Source organism: Euprymna scolopes, chromosome 41 (assembly GCF_053919585.1).
Source record: "Euprymna scolopes isolate OS-2025 chromosome 41, ASM5391958v1, whole genome shotgun sequence".
Classification (NCBI taxonomy): domain Eukaryota; kingdom Metazoa; phylum Mollusca; class Cephalopoda; order Sepiida; family Sepiolidae; genus Euprymna; species Euprymna scolopes.
In genome coordinates, this window is record NC_136522.1 from 47,329,970 (window position 1) to 47,353,682 (window position 23,713).

General features: G+C 29.4%; 1 protein-coding gene across 2 annotated transcripts in view; it reads left to right on the forward strand.

The window, feature by feature from the left end:
* The first annotated feature begins 2,130 nt into the window (after window positions 1-2,130).
* LOC145266515 (beta-arrestin-1-like) overlaps window positions 2,131-23,713 on the forward strand; it is a 77,883-nt gene continuing 56,300 nt past the window's right edge. Inside the window, exon 1 of one of the 2 annotated variants that reach the window (XM_080122266.1) lies at window positions 2,131-2,644. In XM_080122266.1, coding sequence (XP_079978392.1) covers window positions 2,625-2,644 — 20 coding nt within the window. In that variant the 5' untranslated portion in view covers window positions 2,131-2,624. The remainder of the gene's footprint in view (window positions 2,645-23,713) is intronic. The other variant, XM_080122267.1, reaches the window with a different exon arrangement.

Consider the following 23,713-nt stretch of genomic DNA (forward strand, 5'->3'; position numbering starts at 1 on the left):
ATTAAGAGTTAAATGAGAAATTAAGAATGAAATAAGAAATTAAAAAATAAAAAAGAAATTAAGAATGAAATAAGGAATTTAGAATTAAATGAGAAATTATGAATGGAATAAGAAATTAAGAATTAAATAAGAAATTAAGAATTAAATAAGAAATTAAGAATGAAATAAGAAATTAAGAATTAAATAATAAATTAAGAATGAAATAAGAAATTAAGAATTAAATAAGAAATTAAGAATTAAATAAGAAATTAAGAATTAAATGAGAAATTAAGAATGAAATAAGAAATTAAGAATAAAATAAGAAATTAAGAATTAAATAAGAAATTAAGAATTAAATGAGAAATTAAGAATGAAATAAGAAATTAAGAATAAAATAAGAAATTAAGAATGAAATAAGGAATTAAGAATGAAATAAGAAATTAAGAATTAAATAAGAAATTAAGAATTAAATGAGAAATTAAGAATGGAATAAGAAATTAAGAATGGAATAAGAAATTAAGAATGAAATAAGGAATTAAGAATGAAACGAGGAATTAAGAATGAAATGAAAAATTCAGAATTTTATAAGAAATTAAGAATGAAATAAGGAATTAAGAATGAAATAAAAATTAAGAATTAAATAAGAAATCAAGAATGAAATAAGAAATTAAGAATGAAATAAGAAATTAAGAATGAAATAAGAAATTAAGAATTAAATAAGGAATTAAGAATGAAACGAGGAATTAAGAATGAAATGAGAAATTAAGAATTAAATAAGGAATTAAGAATGAAATAATAAATTAAGAATGAAATAAGAAATTAAGAATGAAATAACAAATTAAGAATGAAATAAGAAATTAAGAATGAAATAAGAAATTAAGAATGAAATAAGAAATTAAGAATTAAATAAGAAATTAAGAATGAAATAAAAAATTAGGAATTAAATAAGAAATTAAGAATGAAATAAGAAATTAAGAATTAAATAAGAAATTAAGAATTAAATAAGAAATTAAGAATTAAATGAGAAATTAAGAATGAAATAAGTAATTAAGAATTAAATAAGAAATTAAGAATGGAATAAAAAATTAAGAATGAAATAAGAAATTAAGAATTAAATAAGAAATTAAGAATGAAATAAGAAATTAAGAATTAAATAAAAAATTAAGAATTAAATAAGAAATTAAGAATTAAATAAGTAATTAAGAATGAAATAAGAAATTAAGAATTAAATAAGAAATTAAGAATGAAATAAGAAATTAAGAATGAAATAAAAAATTAAGAATGAAATAAGAAATTAAGAACGAAATAAGAAATTAAGAATGAAATAAGAAATTAAGAATGAAATAAGAAATTAAGAATGAAATGAGGAATGAAGAATTAAATAAGAAATTAAGAATGGAATAAGAAATTAAGAATGGAATAAGAAATTAAGAATGAAATAAGAAATTAAGAATGAAATAAGAAATTAAGAATTAAATAAGAAATTAAGAATGAAATGAGGAATTAAGAATGAAATAAGAAATTAAGAATGAAATAGGGAACGAAATGCAAAATAGAAAGAAATATATAAAAGAAAAGGAACAATGATGGCTTGAATAAATTAATGAATGGACGAACAAAAGAAAAGAGAATGAAAGAATGAAAATGTAACGCTTGATGGAAGAAATAAGATGGCTTAAATCGATTGAAGAAGAAATTTAAAAAGAAAAAAAAGACAACGAATGAATGTATGAGTTAATAAAAGAAAAATGATAGCAAGAATAAAAATAATACATTAAAAAAAACAGAATATTACATTTGTTGTTTGAATGAAAGAAAAAAAACAAATAAATAAAAATATTGTTTGGGGGAAAGAAACAATATCACAGGTAAAGCAAATTAATGAAAGAAAAATGAACGAAATAAAGGTAAAATGAATGAACTGATGAAAAAAAACGAAAGGAAAAACTTTAGAAGTTAAATGAATGAAGTAAAGAAAAAAGAAGAAAGAGAGAAAAAGAATGAAAATATTGCGTTTGGCCGAAGAAGAGAACTGATTAGTCAAATAAAATAAAAAAAGATTAAAAAAAAAAAGTAAATAGAAAGCAAAATAAAGCAAAATAGAAAACATCAAATTGAATAAAAAAGAAAGGGAAAGAAAGAAAACTGCTAGCGTTGACGGAAGAAAGAAAGAAAGAAAGAAAACTGCTAGCGTTGACGGAAGAAAGAAAGAAAGAAAGAAAACTGCTAGCGTTGACGGAAGAAAGAAAGAAAGAAAAATAAATTTATTGTCTGAAAAAAAAAAGGATAGAAAAGAACAACAAAATGAAAAACAAAAAGAACATAATTTTTATGGAATACATAAAAGTTTATATAATAAACGGAAAGTGAGCGTGTCATGTCGAAGAGGAGGAGGGGGATCTACCTGTACCATCAGCAGCAACCTTGAATGCGAAAGAGAAGGGGGAGAGGAGACGAAATAGGAAAAGGGAGACACATAGATAGAGAGAGGTAGGGAGAAAGAGAAAGCGGGGAGTGGAATAAAGCTTTTAATCGGTTTGCATTAGATCCAAGAGGTTTAAAAAAAAAAAAGCCACTCATTGAAGAGCTTCAGACCAAGGAGTCTACATCCATCGTCTGCTCTGGCAATTAAAAAAAAGCAAAAGATGGTTACCAAGAAAGCCAAGTAAGTAAAAAATTACACAGAAAAGTGATAACAGGAAAAACAATCACCCAAAAAATATACCTTTCTACATTCTATCTGCACTTTGTATATATATATATATATATATATATATATATATATATATATATATATATATATATATATATATATGTTAATGAAGATTTCATATTTATTCTCTATTGATTATTATATTGCATCCAATATAAGGTAGTGATTTCAAAAGTTAAAAAAATATATGACTTAAATGCGATCATCTAGAATCGAAACCAAATCATTTGGCCCCGTAGCCTTATGCGTTATTTTCTGAGATAAGTTCATACGCATGTCAAAACTTAAAACATGACGTTGAAAAACGTATAAATGTTTATTTGCACACGTTTAGAATATACACGTTTAGAATATACACGTTTAGTCAAATTATACTTGCCAAGTTCCAATTTTCCAATTTTTGTACCCCTATCTTTACCAGCTAAAACCAAATCGAATTTTCCCCATTTCCAAAACCCATATACATTCAGTTTTACATCTGTAGACCAAAAATTAACAAAGTAGTTTGGTAGAGACAATTCTGCATGTGGACAGACATGGTCATCGTTAAAATAAGCTAAAATATAATAATGAAAAGTTAAAATCCAATATGACGGTTGTCATGAGCTGAAAACAAAACGAAAACATTCAGTGATCAAACCTTGAGCCATCGTCAGATACATAAGAAATAATTAAAAATGAACCGACTTGAACGTATAAATGTATATTTGCGCATGCGTACAAAAGCACTTTAAGTCGATTTACAGCTGCCGAATGCCAGTTTTTTCGATGTTGACCTCTTAGCAGGAATTTTTACTGGCTAAAAACTAAACAGAATTTGTCCCACAGGTCCAAATCGCCTATACATAAATTTGCAAGTTTATAGACCAAAGATTGACAGAGGAGTTTGGTAGAGACCGTTCCTAAAAATAACAATAAATGTCACTTATATATATATATATATATGTGTGTGTGTGTGTGTGTGTGTGTGTGTGTGTGTAAACATGTATAAACTGCGAACGCGCGCGCACACACACATATATTTCTGTGGAAATATGATTTTTTTCAATTATATTTCATCTTTTTTTATATACTAGTGCTTAATTTATGAAGCACAATGTAAATACAGCATATCTCAAACAAATGACAAAAGTTTATATTCAAATTACTGTGATGTTGATCATCTTAAAATTTATTCCTTCAATTACGTTGGCATTCACATTTCTTGACAGCAAAAGTTTTGTAGCACAAAATCATTTACTTGTGAATGTCACCGTAATGAATAGAATAAATTGTGAGACGGTCAACATCATTAAATTTGGAATAAAAACTTTGGGCTTGTTTGTTATATATATCTATCTATCTATATTATTATTATTATTATTATTATTATTATTATTATTATTATTATTATTATTATTATTTCTTGTGTATTGATAGTCATATTAAAAACCCTTTTTCTCTATTCATTTAAAAAGAAATTACAACTTTGCTATACATGGGCCGCGGAATTGTATTCGTCTGCAAAAAACTTTTCTAATTTGTATATTCTTCTAAACATTCATTTTAATTAATCCCCTATTTGTTTTCTTTTTTCTTTTTGGTTCTCTAATGGAATGATCATCTTTAGTTAACTATTACGTGTAATTATATTTATGCAGATATTCCACACGATCCATACTTGCGGAAGACGTTTATAGTAAACACGAATCAAAATATTATATTTTACGACCGGGCAATGCAGGGCGGCCTGCTAGTATAATAAATATAACAAGGACAACATCTGTATCGTCGATTTCAATTTACAATAAATGGGGGTAATTATAAGTCCCGTTTATTAGGATTAAAAACGAATATACATATATGTGTGTGTTTGTGTGTGTGAGTGTGTGTGTGTGTGTGTGTTTATATATATATGTATTTATGTACATATACGTATGTATTCATGTATGTGTGTGTGTGTGTGTGTGTGTGTGTGTGTGTGTGTGTGTGTGTGTGTGTGTGTGTGTGTGTGCGCACGCGCATGAATAAATTTTGCACTTTAAAAAATTTTTTTTTACTAGTCTGGGTGTCCGGCGTTAACCGGGTGTTTGTAGGTGTGTGTTGAGCAAAAAAATAAAATAAAATAAAATACAAGTTGTAGTAGGCAGGCAGGCTCGAACACTTGATGTGAAGGCGGAAAAGAAATGTGTGTAAGGGTGTTGACTGAACAAAAAAAAAAAAAAAGAGAAAATTGCATGCGCAAAAAACGTGGTAGTAGGCAGACAAGATCGAACCCGTACCAGGAAGGAGAAAAAAAAAGTGTAAAAATAAAATAAAACGTGATGCATGAGCTGTTGCGCTCATCGCCAAACCGGAAGTGACGTAGGCTGAAATTAAGGCTAGACAATCGAAAAGAGGCGATGTCTTTTCGAAAATATCTGTAGAAAAGTGCCCAACTGAGGATGAAGGAATTAATGTTTTTAGCCAATTTTTCGATATTTGGCGTCCGAAGGGTCGAGCTTCAAAATAATGCGATTTTTTGAAAATCCGTTGCCTCCGTCTAAAATTTTGGGCAGATATACATACATACATAGATACATAGATACATACATACATACATACATACATACATACAGACAGACATACATACATACATACACACATTTAAACAGACAAGTGAGATTTATATTATAGACTAGCCTGGGTGCCCGGTGTTGACCGAGTGTTTGGAGGTGTGTGTGGAGCAACAAAAAAAGTGAAAGTAGGCACGCAAGCTTCAACCCGTACTGTGAAGGAGGAAAAGAACGCGAAAAAAAAAAGGTGACCTATTTGTTTTGCGTCTATCGCCAAACGGGAAGTGACGTAGATTTAAATTAAGGCTAGACAATCGAAAAGAGAGGATGGCTTTCAAAAATATCAGCGAAAAAAAAAAGGCGACCCCTCCCAATAGAAAAGTGCCCATTTGAGGTTGAAAGAGTTAATGTTTTTGGCTAATTGCCCGGCATTGTCTAGTGATATTTTAATTTAATGTGATATTTTGAAAAATGCAGATTTCGTATTTATTATTATATTATAATGGACCCAATATATAATAATGATTTATAAAGTTAAAAAAAAAAAAATGACTCGTGCGCCACAACTAAGAATCCAAACCAAAACGTTTAGCTTACGATTTACTTTTTCCTTTGAAGTTAATGCCTGAGCTATAAAGACGTGTTTTGTGCAAGAAAAACACGTCTTTAAATTAAAATTAAAACACGAACCAATTAGCTATTAAAATTAAAACATGAATCAATAGCTATTACGTAACGCATGCATATTCGTAATGCCCTCGTTTGACCTTCACTGAGCAAATACAATTTTTTTTTTAATTTTCAAACTTTTGCACCGATTTTCCCCGGCTAAAACCTAAATATAAAATTTTGAATGGGTTCGAATACCTTATATAATAAGTTTCATGTTTGTAGATCAAAAAATGACAGAGGAGTTTGGTAGGCGACATTTCGTTAACAAATATATAGCATATATATAGAAAGAGCTTTGTGTTCAGTATAACCTTCTTGTTTAAATATTACGCAAGTATAAATCATGTAGAATATCTGCATGAATATAATTACACGTAATAGTTAACTAAAGATTAGCGTCCTATAAGAAAATCAAAAAAACATAATAGGAAATTAATTTAAATGAATATTTTAAAAGAATATGCAAATTAGCTAGATATTTTGCAGATGAATGCAATTCAACCACCCATTTAGTTGCATTAAAAAAATAAATAGAAAAAAAGGTTTTCAATATGAATACCAATACATAAAAAACACAAATTTATGTGTGTGTGTGTGTGTGTGTGTTAGTTTAATGCTTTACAAAAGATTTACATATTCGAGACATCCGCAAAGACGTTCTCGCTTCCTTATACAATATGGCATTGAAATAACGTCCACCCTCTCCTTGGGACAAATTCAATAAACTATTTCTGCATCGAGATTTATCGTTTCTGGCGTTCGCTTATCTGCTTATAGCGGATCATTGCGATCGCCTCCAATATCCGTTCAAAAGCATCACCAGGAGTCATATCAAGGTCGTTCGCAGATGCTCAGTAGACCAAACCAGCTTGGTACGCAGCGATTTCTTGTTAAGGTGTTGCTTGGTCGATAGAGTCATCCTTTAATTTTCTTTGGCCTTTTGGTAAATAGAAAAGTATACTATCTTAACAAATGTAACGTTACTTAACACGTTGTAATCTCACTCGCAAAGGAGACCGAAAACAAAGAATAGAAAAGAACTTTAACTCGCCTTTTTATTTTGTTTTACATTTATTTCCTCGTTCTACCATTACTGCCCACGTGATCATCAGCTCAGACGTGCTCTCGAACGTCATCACTGTCTTTGATGTGATCGCTCTCCTTTTTTTATATTTTTTCCATACAGTGATGTCATTTCGCATTTTGCATGACAGTGTTTTTCAACCAGGGTTCCGCGGAACCTTAAGGCTCTGTCAGTACAGTCCAGGGGTGCCGCAATTTTCTAAATTAAAACAAGAAATAAATAAACAGAATGTTAAATTCAATTTTGAAATTTTATTTTATTATATGCGCATTTTTAAATATTTATTGTTTATATATATATATATATATATATATATATATATATATATATATATATATATATATATATATAATTTTACCTAATTAAACTCGCTGAAAAATAATATCTTTTTTGATACAATTTGTTTTGTTTTTATATATCTACATATCTCTATATATCTTTATTATACTGTCAACGCCAAAAGAATCACGCTAGATATCATAAAATTATTTTCGTTTCATTTTAATTTTTAAATGCTGTGTTTTTTGCATAAGACAACTAAATTATTGCGTAGGGGTTCCATGAGACAGTGCATGGAGTTTCGCTTCAGTGAAAAGTTAAAAAGCACTGTTGTATGCATTTGCATATGCGTGTTTGCGTTCTGTTACACAAACTGCGAAGCAGTGGGGCATTTTATTATTTCGAAAGGGTTGCGAGGATCTTGCAAACATTTTTTTTTTTTTTTTTTTGTTATTTATTGTCTTGTCTTCTATTACTAATTAATCTGTATCATCATATTCCCGTTTGACACATAATCGATTTTTAACCCGGGGGAAAACCTAGCTTTCACAAAAGAGCAGTCTGCCTTTCCAGTTTACAAAATCAACTTCGCAATCTAGTGGGAAATGACCTGTTAGTCTTTCTCTACTCAGTCGTTATTTCCATAGAATCTCTTGTTCCTGTCTCTAAAACATTCACAACAAGAACTTGTCTTTCTAACAACACTAAAACGCACTTCCCTTACTTCCTCTTAATCCCCAAAGCCAAATGAAATTCTCATGAACATATTTATTCCCAAGAACTCCCTATTTATAGAACACATTGCCACAAGACTGTTTCCCTAAAACTACAACGGCAAATAATTAGAGTCCTCGTGTTTAAAGATAAATAATAATAACATTTCATTCCGATCTTCTTATGTAACTTTTACACCATTGGAAAGTTATTAGTTTTGACGTCACAATTTCAATAATTCACGTCTTTATCTATATAAGTAAAAGTAACCATGACCCGTTGGGTCACAAGCACTACTAGCATTTATTCTACTTTGAATTCATTCGAAAATTCATACCATGTAACAGTCTTCTTTCATACTAAGTCTCTTTATTTTTACAGAATTTTATTGTAATCAGTAAGTTTCTACTAGAATAATGGCTGTCTAAAAAGACAAAATGAACAAGGGGAAGTAATTCACTTCCGGAAAGCATAAAAGAGATTGAAGAATTCGCTTTTTCATCATATTTGTATATTATCTCTAAGATTAGCATAGTAGTTATGGGAATATTAATTATTTATTTTTCTCTAACTTTTTGAGTTGGTCTGTGGTTCTGTGCTGTTCTAGACAGTTCACCTTTTCAGGTATCTCGTTCTTTTAGAAAGAGTTAATTTATTGATAAGCGCTTGAGGCACTTCTGCCGGAGAATTTTGCTGGAATATCATATCAAAGAACCTACTGTTGGTTTTATATGTCAGGCCTTTCGGGTTGTGTGGTAACAAAACTTCTCAAATGCACTTGTGATGTTAGGTTGTGTAAAGTGTTAACTTTGGTCAAAATCGCATGTTCCTTTTTTCATTGGATTATTTCGATTATTAATTATCGATACTATCGAAAACATTTCGATACAAAAAACTATCTAAAAACACTACCAGGCACATAAAGTACTCTCGTTTGAAATTTCATACAAAATCGGCACAGCTATTTTGGAGTCCATAGGGAATGAACTCACATACACACAGACAATTTCCTTTTATCTAATAGTAGATAATAATACTAGATGCCCTCATGAATCGTTCACATGCACTGCCTGTTGAAATTCATTAACATATCTATTACTCGCTGAAATTCGATACTTAAATATTTGAAATATTAAAAAATAATAATGAAGATTTCATTCATAACTTTGTTGTGAACACGAAACAAAATATTTCTGATAGATTTAAAACAAAATAAATTAATTTTCAATTTCTGCGGAATTTTCTCGTTTTTAAAATAAGCATAATATGCACGTTTGAATGTCGAACGCATGTCTGACGAAAGATAATTTCCTGAAATATTACAATAAGAATTCTCCATCTACTATGCTGCCGCAAGTAATAACACATATATATATATATATATATATATATATATATATATATATATATATATATATATATATATATATATATATATATGTATATAGATGAATCCGCACAACTCTTTCCACCAATATATCTTAATTTGTTTCAGTTTGTGTCTATCTTCTTCTACATTGTATTGCCTTCTTTAAATTAAATTTTAATTTCCAAACTATTTATTAAATAAATAGCTAAACATTAACACTTTGTATTTATAAAATGTAATCTTACATAAACGAAAAGAAAGAAAAATCAATTTACATTTTCACTCACAATTTAGAAATAGATCGCAATTTGTTGAAAACCAATTCGCAGGGGTTGCTCTTTGTAAGACGAAAGCATTGTCAATTCTGAATTCTTAGGTTGGAGATTGATTACTCGTTTTTTTTTGTTTTTTTTTTTGATTCCTCGGCTAGTGTTTTCACATTGAGTGTCATTGTCACAGCGTTTCGGTAGGTGTAACCTTCTTCATGTGTATCTTGTTGAACTCGGGAATAGATTATTTATTTTTAGAGTCATAATTACGTTATAATATTTTCTTATCTCGTCTAATACACGCATATTACATACACATTAGTCGTACACCCCCCACACATCTACTATTAAATAAAAGTCACTTTGTGTATGTGTGCGCGCGTGTGAGAGGGGGGGGGGCGTGTGAGTTCCTTCCTCATAGAATCCAAATAGCTGAACGTATCTTTTGCAAATTTCACAGGAAGCTAATTTATGTGTTCGGCACTGTTCTTAAAGAGGTTTTATATAAAACTTCATCGGATAAGTATCGAAATTCGAAAAAAATCCGATCTTAAAAGTATACTTTTTTCTCTTATAGATGAAAAAGAATTTTTACAGGGGAATATTTTACGTTTCACCGGTGTAACCTTGGCCGGTGTTAAGTGAAATATTCCCCTGTAAAATATTCTTCTTTAATTTTAAGATCGTCTATCCCAAATATCAGCTGACGTGATATTGTAAACAAATACAGATAGAATTTGATTGAAGACATTATTACTGTTATTTTTCTTTTTCTTTTGCGAATTAGTCCACCGAGCAAATTATTCCTCGTAATATATAATATTCAATAGATGAATGATTCTATAATAATGCATTATTATTATTATTATTATTATTATTATTATTATTATTATCATTATTATTATTATTATACATGCACAATCTGCATAAATTAAAATATCATTTTTAAGCGTATTTTATGACCGGGCAACGATGGGTGTCCAACTAGTATATATATATATATATATATATATATATATATAATATATATATATATATATAGTCTTGGAAACTATACAAAACAAATATTATTTTTTTATCATTCATTAGAAAACTATTTAATCAGTAAGTCATTCAATCACCTGCAATCACTGCATCAACTTTCTCTCTCGAATTCACTATAGTACCAGTAATAATTTATTTTTTAAGGGATCATCAGTTGTTTACCATGAAACCCTGTTTCATATATATATATAATTGAGGATACTAGGAAATAGGGTCTAGTTGGAGTGAGCTTAGTATACCCGAATGTCAGCTCGACCTCCTGTGTGCTAGAGGTGGACCTGGTGCTACATGGCTAAAATGAGAGATTAATGAAAGAGAAATATGTAGTCGGTTGGAAGTGTCAGAGCGAATCACACAGGTAGAGAATGAGTTAAAATCGATGCTAAACTAAGGAACCGAACTTTTTTCTAATATATAGAGTGAATTTTCAGGATGTGATGATATAATTATGAAAATTCTGTTATTAGCTTGAATATTGATAATAAATGCACGCAGAGACACACATATATGTTGTTGTTGTTGTTATTATTATTATTATTATTATTATTATTATTATTATTACTACTACTACTACTACATTACATTACATTACATTACATATTATACATTGTCTTAGCAAGTGTAAAAATCCTATTTGTTAGACCTCCGCTTGGGTGCTCGTTGGTTGAATGACCAAATTCCATATTAGAGACGAAGTGGGTTCATTCTATAGTTGGATTTCGCTGCTGTGTGCTTGATCTATGTTAGTATATAGACTTTTTGTGTGTGTGTGACATGGTTTTTAAAGTTGCAGAGTACTCGCCTCGCATGCAAGAGAGTCGGGTTTCGAATCCAGAGTTCGGATGTGTTCAACTGATGAACCCAAATAAGAGCGAAACTTGAGTCTTGGACTTCAAGTTTGTTGGCTTTCACAGTTCTTGTGAGTTACGACGTTACTTGACTATGGAAATAATAACAATAAAAATGAACACGTATATGTTTTTGTTGTTGTTGTTGTTATTATTATTATTATTATTATTATTATTATTATTATTATTATTAATGTTATTATTATTATTATTTAATATATTATAATATAATAATAATAATAATAATAATAATAATAATAATAATAACATATATGTGTGTGTCTGCGTGCATTTATTATCAATATTCAAACTTACAATCGAGCTGTCTTTCGGCCGACACTTTTCAAAATGAACGTCGGCAACGGAGGGAAACATCGTTAAAAACGTGGTCAAAAGACTATAAAATATTAGTGAGGGTAGAAAAAATTAGTATGTGGTAAAGGAGAAAACGAAACAATCCCAACGATCTTAAACGATCAAAAAAGCAAACCCTTAACAATTAATAACGGCACTGCGCCCAGTAGTGCCATTATATATATATATATATATATATATATATATATATATATATATATATATATATATATATATATATATATATATATATATATGTTTTATTTTTTTATTACCGCTTTATCTGTTTGGTTACATATATTTCGGATGTTGGACCATGTTTACGATCCAACAGCCTCGTCAGACCTTACAGAAATGGACCATTTCTGTAAGGTCTGACGAGGCTGTTGGATCGTAAACATGGTCCAACATCCCAAATATAATTTCTGTAAGGTCTGACGAGGCTGTTGGATCGTAAACATGGTCCAACATCCAAAATATAATTTCTGTAAGGTCTGACGAGGCTGTTGGATCGTAAACATGGTCCAACATCCGAAATATAATTTCTGTAAGGTCTGACGAGGCTGTTGGATCGTAAACATGGTCAAACATCCGAAACATATGTAACCACACAGATAAAGCGGTAATAAAAAAATAAGACACATATTTGCTCTGCAATAATATTACGCACTCTTTTCAGGTTTTTACTAATTACCAGTTTTACCATATATATATATATATATATATATATATATATATATATAAATAAGGGAGTAGTCACCAACAATGTGTATTTTTTAACATTATTTTATTATTCCGTGTCTTGGTTTTTCATTGGGAATTATGTTTGGATTATTGTAATAATGTTTTTAAGTCATTGAAATCGTTTTTACGCGCGTTTCAAACGTTCTGTGATGCGTCCTCGTCAGAAATTATTTTCAAATGTGTTGGAGATGTAAAAATGGCGATTTTCGTAATTATATATATATATATATATATATATATATATATATATATATATATATATGTATATATATATGAATATATATGTATATATATAAATATATATATATATATATATATATATATATATATATATATATGAATATATATGTATATATATAAATATATATATATATATATATATATATATATATATATATATATATATATATATATATATATATATATATATATATATGAGAAAGAGAGGTGTATAAAGACGACCATATAACAGGAAGAATTCTGTTTATTTTTTTGGGTCGGAATATATCTCATCGAACATTTATCGTTGGCAAGCTTTTGACAATGAAGTAGTATTTCTTTTTCTTAGCTCCTTACATCACGTGGCTCCATGCGGCGTCATGCATTTTCTGGAGCAATTTCGACGAAAAAAAAGAAAGTTGCTAGGTAGCTAGTTAATTATCTTACTAGATCGATATGAAGTTTTAAAAAAGGTCAGTAATTAGAGAATATTTTGACCTCGAATGACGGAAAAGCAAACCTTTATTGATTTTGTCACCCTGGTATGCTGCGAAGGCATTTGCCGGAATGCCATTACACAAATGGCACACGTTGTTTCCTTTTCTTTCTCTTTTTCATAATTCTACGTTGTTTTATTTATTTTTTTATTTTATTTCGTGTTAATCTTTTAAATAGCTTAGAGAATTCAATAAGCTTTGTAGATTATCTCCCTTGGTATAGGTTACGTAACGCATTATGACAGAGGTGTTTTACTGTAGCTTTTCGCAGAGAGAGAGAGAAAAAGAGAAAGAAACAGAGGGAGGCGGAGAGAGGAGGTTATCATCGATACTTATTGATTAACGATTTGGTGAACATTAAGTGACGCAATTTGACGGACCAACACCCGTTTATTTATTTATTATTTTTAAATAAAGGGAATGTACAGACTCATCTATTTCTCGTTTTCTGTTTTTCTTTTCTCTCTATCCCCCCCCCTCTCTCTCTCTCTCTCTCTCTCTCTCTCTCTCTCTCTCTCTCTCTCTTGTTTACGTCTATTATATAAAGTGCAGTTGTTTGTTTATTTCTTTGCTTGTATGTCGAGTTAGAACTTCCAAAATTCACAGCAAACCTCTACAAAGTTATATTTATTTTTAGTCAGTGTAACACCGGATTGTTATAAAAAATAAACGCGGTTTTTAATTTTATCATGTACTAGCAAGACCCGTGAACCGGCGTTGTCCGGTGGTAGCATGCTCCCCCCTCCTTGCGTAAAATATTAAAATACGACTGTTATTTTTGTTGTTGGCCAAATATTAAATCACGAAGGTCTATACTGCCAAAATAGCCTAATCAGTTGTTTTATTATTTTTAATACGTGTAATAATAATATGTACCTTCAACGCTCACCACAGGTTTAACCCCACCCCCACCTGTATTTAACACTATGTAAGTGTAATTTAATTTAATATCATCCTAACTTTTTACCATTTAAATAAAAAAACTTTAAATAAACTGCTAATCATTTTTACAAACTTTTAATAGCATACAAAAATAATGTAAATGCGAGACAAAATTTGTTCTTATGTAGTGATGTTTTTTAAGCCGTAGACATACCCATGTTTAAGAAATCTAGAAAAAACTATGCATCCTTTACATTGGTTATGCATTTTTGGTACCGCTCTATTTGTAAATAGTGTTCTCAGGTTAAATTCAAGTTTCACGCGAATATTTATTTAATATTGACAAAACACCCTCCCCCCCCACAAAGGTTGAAATGGCTTTGTAAATAAAAACAATATTATTTCAGCACGTACCAAAAATACATAAGTACCCAGAATTGTACTTTGTATTGTTCAACGCTTTTAATATTAAAAATAAATGTACTCATTGTCAAACTTCTGTACTTCTGCAGTTTTGAGCCTGTTTTTCCGTGATTCCCAGTGGGCAACGCATGGCGAACGACGGAAACTGCCGGATTATACCGACTGAGCAAAAAGAAACGCGAGTGAACAGACGTTAAAAATAGTAAGAAAAAATTAAAGGGATGATTTTAATAGGAAAAATAAAAGAAAGGGCAGAGTATCATTGTGTCGACGTATTATAAACAACCACAACTTCTCCATATTAAGAACGACTTTCGGAATAAACACCTCCCAACCCCAGAAGCCGTTCTTAACACAGGGAGGTTGGAGTGTTTATTTAGAAAACCGTTCTTAACATGGGGAGGTTAGGTGTGTTTATATTATACTTGGTCAGGTCGTAAGAAAAATACATAAAATCTTTTCATACGCAAACAAAACAAAAAAATTACAACCTCACATGTGCAATAATAACGTGATTAAATTGTACTCATGTAAAATAACTTGATTAAATTGTACTCATGTAAAATAACGTGATTAAATTGTACTCATGTAAAATAACGTGATTAAATTGTACTCATGTAAAATAACATGATTAAATTGTACTCATGTAAAATAACGTGATTAAATTGTACTCATGTAAAATAACGTGATTAAATTGTACTCATGTAAAATAACGTGATTAAATTGTACTCATGTAAAATAACTTGATTAAATTGTACTCATGTAAAATAACATGATTAAATTGTACTCATGTAAAATAACTTGATTAAATTGTACTCATGTAAAATAACGTGATTAAATTGTACTCATGCAAAATAACGTGATTAAATTGTACTCATGTAAAATAACTTGATTAAATTGTACTCATGTAAAATAACATGATTAAATTGTACTCATGTAAAATAACTTGATTAAATTGTACTCATGTAAAATAACTTGATTAAATTGTACTCATGTAAAATAACTTGATTAAATTGTACTCATGTAAAATAACGTGATTAAATTGTACTCATGTGGAATAACTTGATTAAATTGTACTCATGTAAAATAACGGGATTAAATTGTACTCATGTAGAATAACGTGATTAAATTGTACTCATGTAAAATAACTTGATTAAATTGTACTCATGTAAAATAACGTGATTAAATTGTACTCATGTAAAATAACGTGATTAAATTGTACTCATGTAAAATAACGTGATTAAATTGTACTCATGTAAAATAACGTGATTAAATTGTACTCATGTAAAATAACGTGATTAAATTGTACTCATGTAAAATAACTTGATTAAATTGTACTCATGTAAAATAACATGATTAAATTGTACTCATGTAAAATAACTTGATTAAATTGTACTCATGTAAAATAACGTGATTAAATTGTACTCATGTAAAATAACTTGATTAAATTGTACTCATGTAAAATAACGTGATTAACTTGTACTCATGTAAAATAAAGTGATTAAATTGTACTCATGTAGAATAACGTGATTAAATTGTACTCATGTAAAATAACTTGATTAAATTGTACTCATGTAGAATAACGTGATTAAATTGTACTCATGTAAAATAACGTGATTAAATTGTACTCATGTAAAATAACGTGATTAAATTATACTCATGTAAAATAACGTGATTAAATTATACTCATGTAAAATAACGTGATTAAATTGTACTCATGTAAAATAACGTGATTAAATTGTACTCATGTAAGATAACGTGATTAACTTGTACTCATGTAAAATAACTTGATTAAATTGTACTCATGTAAAATAACGTGATTAAATTGTACTCATGTAAAATAACATGATTAAATTGTACTCATGTAAAATAACGTGATTAAATTGTACTCATGTAAAATAACGTGATTAAATTGTACTCATGTAAAATAACGTGATTAAATTGTACTCATGTAAAATAACGTAATTAAATTTCATGTAAAATAACGTGATTAACTTGTACTCATGTAAAATAACGTGATTAAATTGTACTCATGTAAAATTACGTTATTAAATTGTACTCATGTAAAATAACGTGATTAAATTGTACTCATGTAAAATAACGTGATTAAATTGTACTCATGTAAAATAACATGATTAAATTGTACTCATGTAAAATAACGTGATTAAATTGTACTCATGTATAATAACGTGATTAAATTGTACTCATGTAAAATAACGTGATTATATTGTACTCATGTAAAATAACGTGATTAAATTGTACTCATGTAAAATAACATGATTAAATTGTACTCATGTAAAATAACGTGATTAAATTGTACTCATGTAAAATAACGTGATTAAATTGTACTCATGTAAAATAACTTGATTAAATTGTACTCATGTAAAATAACGTGATTAAATTGTACTCATGTAAAAATAACATGATTAAATTGTACTCATGTATAATAACGTGATTAAATTGTACTCATGTATAATAACGTGATTAAATTGTACTCATGTAAAATAACGTGATTAAATTGTACTCATGTAAAATAACTTGATTAAATTGTACTCATGTAAAATAAAGTGATTAAATTGTACTCATGTAAAATAACTTGATTAAATTGTACTCATGTATAATAACGTGATTAAATTGTACTCATGTAGAATAACGTGATTAAATTGTGCTCATGTAAAATAACGTGATTAAATTGTACTCATGTAAAATAAAGTGATTAAATTGTACTCATGTAAAATAACGTGATTAAATTGTACTCATGTAAAATAACGTGATTAAATTGTACTTATGTAAAATAACGTGATTAAATTGTACTCATGTAAAATAACGTGATTAAATTGTACTCATGTAAAATAACGTGATTAAATTGTACTCATGTAAAATAACGTGATTAAATTGTACTCATGTAAAATAACGTGATTAAATTGTACTCATGTAAAATAACTTGATTTAATTGTACTCATGTAAAATAACGTGATTAAATTGTACTCATGTAAAGTTAGTGAAACATTTGAAAAACAAAAGAAAACAAAAAAAAACAAAACAAAGAAAACCATTATTTTTTCTCGTGTGTCCGTAATAATATTTTAGTAAAAGCGAATTACTATATCGTTATATGCCTTACGAAAATAAAATAATATTATGATTTTTGTTTTTATGACTGTCTGTCACTGTAACCGAAGTCAATAAACAACGAAATGTAAATAAATAAATAAGTAAGTAAAAGAAACTCCGACAAATAAGTACACGCACCAAATTTCATTTCGCCATAAAAACAACTTTCTACAGAAAAAAAATTATTTTTACATTTTTATCTAGCGAATAAACATATAATTATATATGAAAACCCACGTTTAGCATTTTTATAATCCAACAACGGAGATGAAGTCGATGTTTTCGATTGTAAAACAAAACTATTTTTTTGATAAATCGCTGACTTATTTTTTCTAAAGAATTAAATTGAATAAAGTGTGTTTACATTTATCTAGCGACTAAACATAAAAATAATACATGAAAATCAAAATCATGCAACGAGGATGAAGTTAGCTTTTTTATTATACGAAACTTAATCCCCGTTACATAAATTTGATTTAAAAAAATACTAAACGCGTTTTTCATATATATTTTTATGTTTAATCGCTAGACAAATGTATAAACATTCTTATAAAAATAAACGTTATTCAATTTTATTATTTAGAAACAAAAAATAATTCGGCAATTTTATCGAAGCAAAGTCGGTTTCGTTTAAGAAAAAAAAACGACTTCATCCCTGCTGCATAATTTTGATTTTTAACGCTAGATAAATGTACAAACGTTTTTTTAAAAACAAGCTTTAATCAATGTTATTATTTAGAAAAAAAAACAATGCAGTGGTACGCCACACAGAGATTTATAAAAAAAATTATAGTTGTTTTACAATCGAAAACATTGACTTCAGCTCCGTTAAAAATTAAAACGGTTTATTTCTCTATGTCTGTCTGTCTGACTCACACTCTCTGCATCCCTCTATCTGTGATTTTCCATCCCTCCAAGTGACTATAAACAGGAGTTGTATCCCGTAGCTTGTTATGAAGTGTTTCGTCAATGATTTATGTTTTGTGAGTGTAATATTTTCACAAATAAATAATATAAGTTCAGAGTTTCTAAGCGGAACAAATCGGTGAATAATAAATAAAGCGTAAGATTATTGTACACGTATTGAAAATGGCGACGTGTTTAATAGTTGATAATTGGTTGTTTTATTTGCTGAAATAACCGAATGTTGGAATTGTAGAATGAATACTTCTCATCCAATCAGCAGCACCGCATATTTAAAAGGGAAAAATCATTATTTGTGTGGGATGTAAGAGTATGCGTTTGTGTAGGAAATCTGTAGTCAGTTAATGACGGTTAACACCCACGAAAAGTAGGAAAGAGTATAAAAGAACTCGGTGTAGGATGGTGTCATAAGAGTAGTCGATAAAGCGAGGGTGACATTTTAATACTTCCTCTTTAGGTAAGGACGATGATGGTCATGGCACCCCTCGGACTAAATGTAATATTTTAATATTAAGAAATAATGTGTATGTAATTGTGGTCTATAGCTAGATAATGTAATTGCTAATGACGTAAACATTGTAATTTTTATGTGCCGTCTGTTGTTGTTAACCTAATTAAATTCATATTTACATACATATGAATGATTTTGAAAAAAGATAGATATGCGGAGTTGTATAGTTTCATTAAGAATTGGTTCATTTATCTGTTTTTGTTCACACGTCACGTTGTTTCAACACTCCACCTTGTACATTACTAACAATTTTCTTATATTCAATTTAGTACTTTTAGTAGCGTACTGGAAACCTCCTGGGTTTTATTTTTTGACGCCTCACACAAAAACAAAAAACAAAAAAAAAACAGTTTTATCTATTTAGTTTTTATATACTAACAGTTACATATTTTTCTTTCATTTGGTTTTGCTTACCAATTAGTTTTGTCTTGATACTTTTTTAATTAATGAACCTCGGACATATTTTTTAGTAATATGTAGCTGGAGTAAACATTTTTACAAATATCCACATGGAATATTAGTTGCATGTTTATATTAAATGCGAAACATACATACATATGCACAAACACACACGTGCGCACGCATATATATGTAGAGAGATAGATAGATGAAATTAACAATAACAGTAGAAAATAAATAAATAAAATAAAAATAACATAAGATAAAATAAACATGTACATTCATATCATAAATAATTTTACAAATAAAACTAACATAATATCCGAAATATAAACCAAAACACAAAATATCATATCTAAATATACCTGGGTTGATAGTAGGTCGGCTTCCTACACACAAAGGATATCTACCCTTTTCATAAAAACACACAAAGTGAAAGGGTGAACCTGATATCAACTGTAAGTGCCCGACCATTGGCCGATTAGGATGGGCGCGATTACAACTAAGAAGCTAATTGGCTAACGAGAAAATTCAATACTATGAGTTTTTATAAAAATGCGCGATAACTACAACTTTTCGCATAATTCTAACTAGGATAAAACGGGGAATATTGTGTGTAGCGTTAATTGCCACATATATTTTTATAACTATATATATATATATATATATATATATATATATATATATATATATATATAGTAAGTTATGAAAATATATATGACAGCGAGCTTGTGTCGTTAGTCTAGAGGTTTTCGATTCGCTGATCATAGACCTAGTTATAATACATCTTCCTATTCCAGTAGCTTCTTTCCAAGAACAGAAGGATTGTTGAATTCTTCTTGTTCGCTGTTTTCCTCCTTTCTGTGTATTTACAAAATTTAAATCAATGGCCATTATTTCGTTCGTTTAGCTCCCCATCAAGTGGCTTTATGTAATATTTGAAGAAAACTTCCATAAAAAAAATGAACTTTTCCATAGAAAAAGCAAACGTGTGTACGAAATAATATCGTACGGAGTGTTGAGATTAAGAGCGACTTTTTCTTGTAGCAAAAAACTCGTAATGAAATTGTTTTACATCCTAAGTGAGGATATTTGCGAGATGTTTGTTTAAATTATATTTAAATTTCTGTTGTTGGTACACTCGTTGAAACAGATAGCAGGGAATGGAATTTCCATTGTTATCTGTTGACAGAAAGAGTCTCCGTAGAATGATTGTCGTCATAACATTGAAATTTGAAATCTCTGATTCATTCATTCGAACGGAATCAAAAATAGAAAGCATTACTTTTGGAATACCACTCATATATATATATATATATATATATATATATATATATATATATATATATATATATATATATATATTTATATATATATATATTTATATATATATATATGTATATATATATATATGTATATATATATATATATATATATATATATATATATATATATATATATATATATAATTATTTCCACAGCCAGACAACATCGCAACGAAATCCGGCAGTAAAAATTCTTACTAGTGAAACATCGGCTTGGGTTAAGGCTGATTGCGATTATCACATCCCTTTGTTCGAGATGAAAATAGGTTAATTCCACTGTCGGATTTCGTTGCGATGTCTTGATGTATGATAGTTAATAAGACTTTCTTGTGTGCAGCGCGTTTGCTCAGTTGGTAGAGTGCTTGCCTCGCATGAAAGAGGTTCTGGTTTCGAATCCTGAGTGTCTAACTGGTGAGTCCAAGTGAAGGCGACTCTCGAGTCTTTGGCTTCTAGTTTGTTGGCTTTCATGGCTCTTGTGAGCTGCGACGTTGTCTGGCCGAGAAAATTATTATATATTCTCTCACATATTCTGAAATTGAGTTTGAATTTTTACGACGCGTTTCGAGCGATTTTTTATCCTCTCAGCAGATTTTTTGTACGAAAGAAGTTTATTTAGAGAAGACGTTTCAATGTTCTTTTCAATGTAGTGATGTGATTTGAAGGCCTGTTTTTTCGGTTTAGTCATTAGCTTGGGTTGGGATCAAATTGGATTCATTTAAAATGAATTTAAGATTATGGATAGGTGAGAGAAGTTTGTTTATTTTTAATTTCTTTATGATTTTTCCCTCCTGTATGTGCGTGGAGTGGTATGTGTGTGTATGGGGGGGGGTGCGAATGTGTGTATATGTTTTTCTTTGTTTTATAAGTGTGCGTGAGTGTTTTCTTATTCACTTAGTTTTCTTAACTTAGTCTTAATGATGGCGACGCACGGGCAATGTCCTTAAGCAACGTTCACATGTATTTCTAGATTGTCGGAGATAGCGAAATATTTCGAGCGCTTTCTCTTAAGCTGTACCTCGTCCGTCTGCACGCAATACAGTACAGAGATCCATTTGCGGAAGTCCGGTTGAAAACCGGCAGTCCCTAAAACAGATGCCATGTAGCAATGATTGATTCTGTTGAAAGTTTTGAACTAATCCAAGTTGATCAGCGTGGCTTCCACATCATCTTCTATCACCCCCTCTAAGATCGTTCAGATAAGGTGTAAATTGTTCTGAATCGATCTCTGCATCACAGCATAGTTCTGCTCAAGTTTGATCAACTCTCCGATAACGTGTAGCCGATTCGATAGGATCTTTGTCAAATTCTTTTACTCTGTGTTTAGCAGAGTTATGGACTGTGGTCGTTTAGTTCTTCTCCCACTATGACGGTCTCTCTTTTTCAGCAATATGATCACTTTCTTCGTGATTTGATCCGAGATGGAACCTTTGTCAAACCAATGATTGAACGCATTCACCAGAATTGGTATAAACATGTGTGACAGCCTTAAATACAGTTCGTAGGGCAGATCATCAAGTCCAGACGATTTTTTGCAGCCGACCTTTTATTAGCGCAATCAAGATCTCTCGGTCTGTCACTCTGCCTTCACAACTCGCCACTCTAACTGCATATATATATATATATATATATATATATATATATATATATATATATATATATATATATATGTATATATACATATATATACCTTTTAGTAGTATAGTATTTCTATACCGAGTCGTAGAAATTTCCAGGTTGGTATCTGGGGGCGCATTAATTCACTGCGTTAAGACATGTATCTAGAAGAAGGAAACTCTGATGTAAAAACCTGCGTTTTACTGTATACTCTGTCCTGTGGCAGTCGTCTGCACTGACAAAGGTTAGCAGTAATACCAGAAAGTGTGGTTGGTTCTACACAAAGCCTTCACCACTATAAACAAATCATCTGTGTGGATTTCCGAGCAACTTAGTTGTTGTGGCGGGAGCTCATACGTCGAAATCGACAAGAGAGTAAAGATATATATATATATATATATATATATATATATATATATATATATATATATATATATATATATATATATATATATATATATATGCTAGCAGGCTACCCGGCGTTAACATCATATAGCTGATTCTCTGTTGATTATTATTAGGGCTGTGACAACAGAATATTCTTTTCATTGCTTTGACTTTCGAGTATATATCAGTTAATATTTTATGTTTATAATATTATGTTTTTAGATAGAGTGATGTGGTTCTCGGTTGACTAACTGCCATGTCAACTGTTTGCAATCAGCAATTTTTACATGCTAAAACCAAATCAAAAGTGCTCCTGAGGGCAAAATATCCTATGAATCAAATTTCAACTTTGTAGATCAAATATTCAGAGAGGAGTTTGTTAGGGACGTTGTACGCACACACGGAGAAGATCACTTACACACACACACACACACACACACACACACACACACACACACACACACACACACACACACACATATATATATATATATATAAAGTTTATGCAGAAATACAGTGTTTTATATATATATATATATATATATATATATATATATATATATATATATATATATGTATATATATATAGTGGAACGTCAAAAACGACATTATTTTTGCACCAACACAATATAGATAGATAGATAGATAGATAAACATTTCCGTGTCCTAAAACGTTTTCATCTTAAGTTCTACGAAATTATGCAGAATGTAGAAACTATGCATAAATAAATTTAAGCGTAATGGTTAAATGAAACGAATTATCTAATAAGAAACGATAAAAAATGAATAGTTAATTAATTAAGGTTCATTTTTAA